The following is an 11,611-nucleotide window of genomic DNA, read 5'->3' as shown; positions in this document are numbered from 1 at the left end:
CCGTGCCCTTGGCATGCTGCTTTACATCTTTCAGGGTATTAACAAACCTTCTTTAATGTAGCATTGTACAGAATTTGCTCTGGCCAGAAAAAACTTTAAAAAAAAAAAGGATAAATCTGGCATCACGGTCCTAAAAGACTTTAAAATTAACTCGTAAACAAAATGAATCCTTTAAATATATTCTGTTGATGAATTAAATCAATGAAACTGCTATTGCTCTGTCATGTGATCTGGCTTCAGAGAACAACTTTATTTTCTTCTCAATTTTCAGGTTTGCCATATACTTAATAATATTACTGTAATTCTGGCACAGCTCTGTGAAGGAAGGAGCTCCAGTGAGACAGCACAGAAAGGAAGTAATTAACAAAAAATGTTTATATCTATATAGTCAACTACAAAACATGAAGGAAAAAAATCCCCTACCATAGGGATTGTGAGGTTTAATGAAAAATTCTGCACTTTTCATTGAATAAATCCTCAATAATGATCAGATTAATGTGAGCATCTGAGTAATCATTTCTGAAAACATTCTCTGTTTTGGGCTGCTCTGCCACGCTCTTCATTCAGCTGGTGCTGATGAAAATGATGGTCCAAGGCTAAGATTAGTGAAGAAAAATCCAGAATTTCTGAGAATACACTGATAGACACTGTACATCTGAAACAGGTACTATCCCTGCAGCTTGCTCTTCCCAGACCTTCCTCCTCAGCTTCCCCTCTTTTTCATCTTACACCTGGGAATTGAACAAACAGAGTCCAAAAAGGGTTTTGGAACAATCCTAAATCAGGGATACTGTGAAGACAAATGGTAAATGTCTGTTACCCCAGCTGCTAAGTTAATTACTGTAATGGGAAACATCTTGACAGAAGCATTGCATATGGTTATTAGCAATTAACCCACCACTCCAAAAATCACAATTCTGCTAATAACAGAACAGAGCTCAGCCTTCCTAATTACAATCTCTGCACGAAAAATTCTTTATATCAGAAGGGACTGTTAAATCCTGTAACTAGCTACAATTTAAAAAGACTGGCAATGGAGGTACTGAGAATTAGACAGAAAAATGAAAATAGAACAGGATGGTGTGACACTGACTCAAAGTTTTGGGCAACACTCGTTCATGCTTGGGGATACACAACAACTGTCACAGCCTGTTTGTAGGAAATTATACATCAAAATTAAAATGCTAATGAGGGGGGAAATATGCTTTAAAGTGGAGAGGATGGGATGGAACATTGTGAGAGATACCAAATCTTTTATAGAATTCACGATCTGGACAGTGCTGTAAATAACATGCTGAATTTGGATTGCACTGGAATCTGACAGAACAATTTTCTGATCAACAAGGAAGGACAATAATACAATTTTCATCCCTTAGGAAGTCCTTCAGTATGATATGGAGGACCCAAGATGTTTTCTTTCCCTAACCACTTGTACTCTATGCAATTGCATCCCATTATAACTGCACAAAGCCACCAAGGGGAATTGGCACTTTACCTGCTCAGTTCAAAAGCTGGTTTAGCTGAGCAGGATGCAATTTAATTTACTCCTTTTCCCAGTCAGGAAGGAAGCTCTGGTCAGCATGTCCAGTGACTGCTTTGGTAGTGGCCAGGGTGTTGTTTGTAGATGCTGAGGTCAAAGATGCAGGACTTATAGCAAATAAATTTCAGGACAGCAGGAACGTGCCTGGTTGGTCATAGCAAGGATGTGGAACACAAAGAATTCACTAGTGCTGTTTCCAGTGCCCTTCTTACCAGAGCCCAGTGTAAGAACTGGAATAAATGAGTCAGCTTCTACCTCTGTGTCAGGTCTGAAAGTTTAACTGACTCGGGATCCCAGCAGATCAATTATCTCAGGAGGCTTTGAAACTCCTTCCACCAATGCTGCAGCTCTACCCATGGGAATCATCCCCTTAAAAGTCAACAGCTCTGCAGGATATTCTCAATTAAAACACAGCAGAGGAGAAAACATTAGATAATATTTGTAAGAAGAACATATTGCACTGGCTGGGTTGGCTTTGGAGTTCAGGACAATGTCGAGGCCACAGCAGCTGAAGCCTCCTGCCCAGAAGGCAGGGATTTTTTACTCCAGACTTTGGCTGCAGCTGCATTTTGCTGTGTGGCCCCCAGGCAAAGGTCTCATCTATTAAGTGGCCTTCACTCTGCATTTCAGTACCACCCAGTTTGCATGTTGCTGGTCCATTATTCTTAACAACCGGGTATAATAAATGTTGTGCATAATTTGTAATGATCACCTACAGGTTTGAAGAACAACGATGAATAGTTCCTTAATTTAAGTTCCTTAAGATGGAAAAAATTAAAGTATTTTTTAAAGACTAATTTACCTCTCCTGGAAAAAACCCCAACAACTGAGGATCCATTTTGCCATGATGTGATCCTGAAAATAATCCAGGTTGGGATGACATCACAGAACATAATGAAGACTCAGCCTTGACATAATGAATGTCTATTATTTTATGAAGAAAGATTTTCTGGGGTTTAAGAAATAAAATTATTAAAAACTATGTGCTCTGCAGGAGGTAATGAGATTTACTCAACACAAGGTCTTGTGGAGTTAAAACTACTCCAGACACAAGAAAGACTGAGCCATTCATTGGAAATTTCAGGGTACAATTATTCTGCTCTAAGGCCAGATAAGGGCTGTCTGTTTTCTTCCCCCTGAAAAAGCTGATAAAATCTCAAAGGGATCATGTCCATGCAAGCTTCAAAGCAATGAACAATATAAAACCAGTCTTCTTGTTATGAATGGCAAATGTTTACCTACTTCAGCAAAGGCCTTGGAAAATAAAAACCATACAGGAAACCACTTGTAAAGCGTGTGTAAAATGAGAAGTGGGTGTATCACGTTACAGGGCTGGAAGGGAGACAGATTAATGCTCTGTAAAACAGAGGCTGACTCCTGGCTGGTGAGGATGCTGGTGTAGCCATCCAGTTGTGTCTGTCACAGATTTGTGCAGGAGCTGCCTTGGAGCAAGTGGAGACCGAGCCCATTCCATGGCAGTGGAAAGGAATCTCAGATTTTAGCTCTGGTTGGCTCAGGGCCCATCTGCTGTTCACAGCCCAGTGCCTGGTTAGTCACAGCTCTCTGGAGGGAGGGAAACCGTGGTGTAATGGACCCGGAGACCTGCATTGGGTCATAAAATGCTTAACGTGTGCTTTACACATTTTTTTTTTGTTTGCTACTATGCACAGCTCCCTTTCCAGGTCAGTTGGTCTCCCCTCTCTCAGCAGTAAAGGGGAAAGAGTTGTCTTTTGACAGCAGTAAAGGTCTGGAGAGATCATAAAGATCAGAGGATGGTCTAGGGGATGGCAAGCAGCTCTGGGACTTAAAAACCACTCCTCAGTTCCCAGTTTTATGTTCTTGCTGTCACTAACTCTCAGCAGTAGCGGTGTTATCCCTCCCTCGAGATGTTAAATGCGTTTATTTTCACGGTTACCTCTCGGAAGTGCTCAGACATGATTGCAGTGGGCATCCTGTACTGAACAAAGAAGGACCAGAGGAAATAAAGAGCAGCCGAGATACGCCTCTGTCAGCGCAGCAGAACGCGCTCGGCATCCCGGCAGCGCAGGGAGAGCGGGGCGGCGGGGCTGGAGGCTGCGCATCCCTGCAGGACACTGAGAGCATCCCCTGCTCATCTCCTCCGCTTATCTCCTGCGCCAGCTGCTCCCAGCGGAGATGCGGAGCAGGACAAGCTCCCTTTGCAGGCGGGATTCCAGCGCTATTCCCGAGGGGAGCTCCCGGGACACGGCCCGGGCGGGGCGGGGATGGGGCCGGGCCGGGGCCGCCCCGCCCGTGGCGCGGCTGTGCCGCCGCTTTAAATGACTTGGGGGCTGCTGCTGCCGCTTCTGCTGCTGCTGCTGCTGCTTCAGCCGCCGCTCCATCCATCCTGCCTCTCCCGGCAGCGCCATGCGAGCCGGGCCGGCGCTGCTGTCCGTGCTGCTGTCCGTGCTGCTGTCCGTGCTGCTGTCCGTCCTGCTGTCCGTGCTGCCGGGCTGCGCTCTGGCCGCCGAGCCGCGGCTGCAGCGGGGCATGTGAGTGAGTGTGCGGGGTATGTGAGTGAGTGTGAGTGTGCGGGGCATGTGAGTGAGGGTGAGTGTGCGGGGCATGTGAGTGAGTGTGAGTGAGTGTGCGGGGCATGTGGGTGAGTGTGCGGGGCATGTGAGTGAGGGTGAGTGTGCGGGGCATGTGAGTGAGTGTGCGGGGCATGTGGGTGAGTGTGCGGGGCATGTGAGTGAGTGTGAGTGAGTGTGCGGGGCATGTGAGTGAGTGTGCGGGGCTCGGCGGGGACAGCACGGCCGGGACTCGCCCCCCCGGCCCTGCGGGGAGGCTCCTGCGCCCCTCGGCTCCCCAAGTTTGGGGGATGCGCTGGAGCCGCGCAGCGCAGCGGGTCCCGCTCGGGCGGAGGGAGGGCTCGGCTGGGCTGTGCCGCGGGGGATGGAGGCAGCTCCCGGGGCTGCTCCTGCCTTCGCTGCCAGCCCGGGGAGCCCGGGGGGCCGAGCCCGAGCTGGGGAGAGCGGCAGGACGAGGCTGGGGATCCGTGCGGGAAGGGCAGGGGAGCGCACAAAGAACTCGGGGCCGCACGTGTGCGGCTGCTGCGGGAACTCCGAACTTTCTCTGGGGGCTTCTCCGTGAGCAACAAATGCCTTCTGCTCTAAGGGCGGCGGAACGCTTGTGTCCAGAGGTAGTTTTCTGGTCAGATTCTAAACGAGAGTAGCTGGATGCATGCACGAAATCTGTGGTTAAAGTTTTTGCGTGTTGAAAATGAATGTTGCTGGAAACTGTTTCCTGCCTTGTGTATCTTTCTTGCCTTGTGTTTTAAGGAATGTTGCACCGCCCTGGTTCCCCCTCTCAAAGCAACCTGACAATAGCCTTTTCAAATGTCTGTATACACTAATTTCTAACCACTCTTATCTTCCTGGGTTTTATCTTCATCAACTTCATCCCACTCTTTCATAATTAATGTCTTGTATTTGCTTTCAGTTTAGATCTTTATTCTGTCTGAAAATTGAGATTTCCCATCCTATTGCTCACTGCCTTTCTATGCAATCCACATTTACACGATATTTACCAGAAGTGCTTTTAAGGTGGTTTGTATTACTCCATTTTGCTGGAGCACGAAGTATCTATCACAGTGCTTAGAGAAGTTAAGCTCATTCTGTGGTAAAACATTTTCCTTTGTTAAAAGTGCTCTGTGTTTCTTTCAGGCATGCTTTGTGCTCTCTTTCTGAGCAATTACTCTATCAGGAGGAGGAATAGCATTGGCCTACATTAATCTGTTTGCAGTTGACATCAGTAATAAGTATGATTCTGCACTTTTGAAGCTGGAGGTGCTGTGAACTGTGAATTGCCTCCAAACAATTTTTGTTTGCTTTTACCTTTTCAAAGACTGTGTCACTGAACGAATAGAGGAAACCTTCCCTTCTGGAAATGATGCTGTGTGAGGATGCTGCTGCTGGGCTGGAGTCTCTGGGAGCAGCAGTGCACTGTCAGCCAGCAGCAATCCAGAACAGCTGCCCAAACCCCAGACCTGTGTCAGAGCCTGGAGTGCTTTTCCCAGGAGTTATATTCCTGAAATTGCTGCCATTCTTCCTGCTTTTCTCAGGCTGGGGCAAGCATTAGTATTACTCCAAAGTTTCTTGCTATTTAGGGAGTTCACCTTTGCTGTAAACAGAAATGTAAGATGTCACCAGCCTTTAGGAGTGAGTCTGCCAGCTTTCACCAAGAATCAGTGAAATGTCCAGGAGGATTCTTTGCATCAATCACCTTTTTCTAACAATTCTGGTTTGTTCTTTTGACATTGGTCATCTGCAGTCAGTGAAATCAGAACAGCAAATGTATCCCTTGGAACATACCACGCTGAGTGTGGTGTTTGCTGTTGTTTTGATTGAGATCTTATGTGGCTGAGGCTATACAGGATTTCTTCATAATTGTTTTCATCCTGTTGCTAACTTGAGCATTTGCTCCCAGCTAGAAATGTGAGGGTTCTGTGGGGATGTTGGTGCTCTACTTCCAAGCCCCCTGAGGAGATTTAATGTAGAACAGATTACAGAATGAGGAGATACTTCTATCAACTGCTTTTCCATACAATTAGCCCTGGATGATCCTCTAATAGAACTTCAGAGAGCTCTGGAATGACCAGAGAACAGATATGCCATTTTCATTGTGAAGCATGTTTGGCCTTTAAATGAGGAATTAACCATGTCTCATGATAAAAAGCACATTTTTAACACTTTGTAGTGAGCTGTCTAGCCCAAAACTGGGGTGTGTAGGACTGCGTAAGTGTGATGTGTGGTTATCTACTTCACAGAAATCGGGGGGTGCTCCTGGGACAGTGCAGAAATGGGAGCTAAGAGGACTTGATTTGCTGTCAGAAGTGGTAAATCCTCTCCTTGAGAGACACTGCCCTGGGAGTTTGAGCAGTTCAGATGTCTGCTCCTAGTTAGGGATGTAGGACAGAGCAGAGGCAGGAGTGGTTCTGAGCTATGTGCTGGGAACCCCTTTAGTGCAATAAATATCAGAGTTAGGACTGGGACAGGGCTCAAGAATGGATTCTTCTGTTCCCAGATGAGACAAGTGAGGACTCCTTTGAAAAATCCAGGAGATCAGCTTTGTTCCTGTCAGCATTAAGCCCCTTGACTGGCTCTGTGGATTTGCAGGTCCAGGATGACATCTAAAAGGGCTGGTTTACTTTTAGAGGATCCAATCTTGCAATAAATCTGTTTTGCTTAGGGTTTTTCTTCACTGCTCTCATGTTGTACCTGCATATTTTCACTTTATCCATAAGCAATCTGGTCGCATTCCAAGGAACACCTGGATGTAGAGCTGGATTCCTGCCTGAGGAACTCTTTTCCAGCTCCTTCAATTCTGTGGGGCACTATCAGCTTTCCTGTGCTCCTCCTGATAAATCATATTCCCAAAAGCAAAATCTTGCATCCTCATGATATCTGCATTTGCAAACCTCGAGTGAACTTGACCCTCCAGCTGTAGCAGCTGTTGGCTGCAGTGACGCTATTTTCAAGTGACATAAATAAGAATTCCTTTTAAGGTATAATTAAAAAAGGCAAAGTCCACTTTTTTTCTGGTTTTTTTTTTTTTTTTTTTTGATGGAATGTGTTTCAAGAATTGACTGCTGTTGTGCAAAGCATTTCCATATGAGGAGATGCCTCCGAGTTGTGATTGTTACAGCGGAACAAATTGCATGTCAATTTGAATATTTGGTATGCAGTGCAGAAAACAAAATGAGAAATGCTTCTATAAAGTATCTGGAGATGCAACTTAAACCTGGAGCCTGTAATTTTGTTATAATACTGTCCAAATGATGTGAAAAGTAGATTATGTAATCATTTCTTGGTGAGAAATTGTCTCAGTGTATTGGCTGTTTAGCCAATATACTTTATTTTCTCTTCCAGTGATGCCAATTTGCAGGTGTGAGGAAAGGTTGTCTTCCTAGCATTAAATAAGGGTTTAAAGTACATTTACTTTTTTGAGCTGAACTGAATAATGTAGTGGAATCTCCTTCCGTTTCTTTGGATGGGTTATCTTCCACTTGGAGGTTTTGCAGTTTAAAAAGTTTGAAGGTTTTTCTGGTGAAAATAAAGACCTGGTTTGCCAGTGGTGCATTTAAATTTCTACCATATTTAATTTTGTATTAAATTTGTACATCAAGTGAGATTGAGTGGTTCTCTTTAAACCTTGGTTGAAACGATGCTGGCAACTGAGTCACTGACAAATTTTGATATAGGCCACTGAATTTTACCTAACTTGTTTTCAGCTGAAACCTCAAGCCCTTCTTCCCATTCCTGTCTGCCCAGAATCCGTGGGGTTACAGTGAACCCTCACTACCCCTGAACAGCAGCTACTCCAACCTTTGAGGCTCGGATAATGTGATTTTAGTAAGCATGGTTTAAATGCTTTGGCATAGATGTTTATGGTGGTTTCATTCCCTCATTTCCCCATCCCTGTCCCCTCCCAATCCTGTAATTTGCAGTTGAGGACTGAGATGTTTCTCATCATTGTGAATGTGAACATCACACTGAACAAAAATAGTCTTTTTAGCCTGTGCACTACAGGATGTTGCCACCAGATAGAGCTCACGCTGGTCAGCGTTACAGCACAGAATCCCATTTCTCAAGACTTTGCACTTAAAGCTTCTGTTTCACAGTTCCTGGAGGAATATTAATTTTGAATTTAGTCTTTCAACAGATGGCAAAGCGCTCTTTTCCTCTTTTTCTGCCCCAGTATATTCACTACCAGGAGACTTAAAGATAATGAATGAGTGTCGTGGTGGTACTGTACTTTTCCTGATTTATGACGTTTTTCTGCTCTTCAGGAGAAAAATGAGATCAAGCCTTTCTCCTAAACCCTGAAATAGCTGTAAGATAGGATAATAAAATCTGATAGCCTGAAGTTGTTATATTTATCAAAGATGAACTTGAACTGTAAATATTTTCCAGTTTTAGAAATTCCTGGGTCTGTATCAGAGACATCATAAAATGGTTCTAAATCTCACAAGAGGTTTAGAAATTTCCTGCTCATAGTCACAGTAGCTTACACATACTCTATGATTCTTAAATCTGCACATTTAAGGTAAGAAGTTGAAGGGAACACCCCTTCACTTTTAATGGGATTTGACTTCTCACATTACTCTCCAAAAATACACTCTGAGAGGAAAAAACTTGTCAGGTTTCTTCAGGTGTAATTGTTACGGAATATTGCTATAGTTTAGTTATTTATGCAATAGTTTAATGTTCTTAAAATGTGTTTTTGCAGTATTTCTTGGGAAAATTGCCTGGCTCTTACTTTGGCTTTTCTTCTGCATTGTTTATACCCAGCACTGGCTGTTTTTCCTAGTGCCAGGCATGCCATGATCTGGGTATGACTGACTGTCGAATATTTTTAATAAACTTGAAGGAACCCCCTGGTGAGGAGAACGACTGAGATTATCTGTGGTGGCAGACCTGGTCTCAAGGTGACTTTTTAGCAGAACTTTGATGGAAGTGATGCTTTGGCTCCCAGAGGGTTAACAGCCCATATTGCAGACTCCTGTTATTTCACCAATTAAATACCTTCTCTCTTTGAACACAGTTAATAGATTTCCTTCCTCTGAAATTCAAGCCTGTTATTGCTTACGTTCCCTCTCAAATCTATTGCTTTTAATTTATTTCTGAGGAGAAAGAAATTTCCTTTCATTACTGCGAAATCAAAGCATTTGAGAATGATGTACTGAACATATGTAGTGTGTGCTTTGGATTCCAGGCTAGCCTAGCTTTAAACCTAATCATTAATTGTTCTGGAGGGGAACTTGATATTTCTGCCTTTGCTGGGAGATGATGTGGGCTTTAATGTGTACTCTGAGCCCCACTGCAGTGCCTTTGACCTGGGGATGAAGATTTGTGTGTTGAGTTTGGTTTGGTGTTGTTTAGTAGAAACACCTTGCTGGCTTCCCTTTGTAAGCCAGAGCAGAACTCGGCACAAAATCTTGTTTAGAAGAGAATGCCATGCATTCTCTGTACATGTTTTTATGTACACAACCTAATTCAATATTGAAAATTTAGCATAATATCTCAGGATGTGCCTGAGAAGAGGCTTTATAGGGTGTTCTGTACTGTTTTTTAATGAAGAAATCCCCATAAATTATGAAACAATTGTGTATTTTGGGCCTGGTCTTCTCAGGTTGGAATATTCCTCTATAGGAAATGAGTTTTTGTGCATCTCAGCCCTCAGTGGGTGCCCTTCTGTTTGTAATTGCTGGTGCTCTCCCTGCCTGACCAGTGCACCATCAATGGTGAAAAATACAGCTGTAAAAACCTCTCTCATCAGTACATCTTTACATCTTATATCTTGTAATTGTGTGTCAAAGCCTGTCCATCTCTCTCTGTAGAGTAACTCTAGGAACTGTGAGCTATTTAGAAGTTTCTAATCCAAAAGATATAAAGTGAGATTTTTTTTTTGCCCCTTCTAGTTTGCCACTGCTAAACACTAATCCACTAATGCATGCATGTTAGTTTTCTGTGGTTAAAAACAATTAAATATTTAGCTTGACCAAGTTTTCTTAATGTTAAAGCAAACAAATGAAAACCCCAAACCAAACAAAACCCCTCAAAAAAATGGACATTGGTACCAAGCTAATGATTTATAGGGGAGTAAAAGACTTGGAATATTTTAACACCTAAAATGTTGGCATGTAGGGGTTTTTCTTACATATATTGCATACATTAGATGGAATCATATTTGTTTCAGTTTGACTGGAAGTTATATATTACATGTTACTTTAAAAGTAAGCTTTAAAAAAATAAGTTTTGCTTTGAAATTTAAAATCTGGCAACCATCAAAAAAGCAAAGTGTTGCTGAAATAGAGCTGAGGATTTCAGTATCTTCTAACTCATTTAATTGTCAAACAGTGTGGCACTTGCTGTAAGGCAGAGTGAGCTTTCCCTCCTCGTGACGAAGTGGTGTGACACTTGGAATGATTTTTATGTTAATATTTTAACATCAGGCCCCTTTGTGCCTTCCTGCTGGAGGAAGCTCAGGTGTGTGCACCTGGCAGGTTTCCTGGGGGACCTGTTACACACTCCTGGAGTGGCTGCTGCTACTCAGGGCTTTCCCCTCTGATCTCACACTTGTACATCCTCAATTTAGGTCTGGGTTTTGCTCCCTTATCTGCTCTGCCTTAACAATGGGTACATGCCAGCTACTTCTTTGTTGGAGTCAGGGGCACAGAGTGTGTGCCCTTATCTCTGATACCTGGCTCTGACATCCAGTGAATTTCATATAACACCCTGAAAACAACTGTTAAAGTTAAATAGAAAAACTAGGAGTGTGTGTAAATTAGAGAGTTTTCTTAAGTCACTGGGTGAGAAAGTTAAAGGTTTAAACTTGTTTAAGAAATAAGAGGCAAGATAGAGGAATTAGGGCATTGTCTCTTTTCCTTCTTCCTTCTTCATCTTCTTCTTCTAGAGGTTTTTGGGTAGTAATGAGTGATTGGATAAAGAGTGCTCCAGTGCAGAACACAGGTGTTGGGTCATTGGGTCACTAAGAAAAATAATTTACTTGGCATTTAATTGTTAATTGGGTAAATGGACATATAAAAGACCTTGAAGAAAATCTTTGTTGGCCATTTTGCACCTTTCTATCTTAGTGCATGTAGCTCCTTGTACTTTGTATATATGTAATGCAGATAAAAGAAGAATAAACAACCAAATCCCAACAAGAGAAAACTGCCTCTCTCTCGTCAGTCTCAGTCCAAGGGGGAAAAGAACCCAACCATGAATGTCCTATCAAGACACTTCTTAACCTCCTTTATGTGATATCCCACAGGGTTCTTTAATTAAGAGAGAGATCCTTGGGACACTGGTCCTTAAATTTGTAAAGCTGAGTGTGCTGCTTGGGGCTTGGCAGGCCTGGCCACTGGCAGTGCTGCTCTCCTGGATGTAGTAAATAAAACTATAAAACTGGATGTTGCTGGGGATTGAGTCTAAGTGGCCCTAAAAGAAAGGAACAAAAAATCACTCCATGATTTTAAAATGAAAAAAAAAAAAGAAAAGAAAAGTGGCCTGGCCAATCATGGTTAAATGATCTGGATGTGCATGTTTA

The 11,611-nt window shown here is 43.2% G+C and overlaps 1 protein-coding gene across 1 annotated transcript in view; it reads left to right on the top strand.

Annotated features, from left to right (window-relative positions):
- Positions 1 to 4,453: 4,453 nt before the first annotated feature.
- LOC131581327 (multiple epidermal growth factor-like domains protein 6) overlaps positions 4,454 to 11,611 on the top strand; it is a 157,159-nt gene continuing 150,001 nt past the window's right edge. The window contains exon 1 of the mRNA XM_058843435.1: positions 4,454 to 4,647. Coding sequence (XP_058699418.1) covers positions 4,454 to 4,647 — 194 coding nt within the window. The remainder of the gene's footprint in view (positions 4,648 to 11,611) is intronic.

The sequence above is a fragment of the Poecile atricapillus genome, chromosome 8, assembly GCF_030490865.1.
Source record: "Poecile atricapillus isolate bPoeAtr1 chromosome 8, bPoeAtr1.hap1, whole genome shotgun sequence".
NCBI lineage: Eukaryota > Metazoa > Chordata > Aves > Passeriformes > Paridae > Poecile > Poecile atricapillus.
Note: the sequence above shows the minus strand (reverse complement) of the source record. Positions and strands in the feature narration are given on the sequence as shown.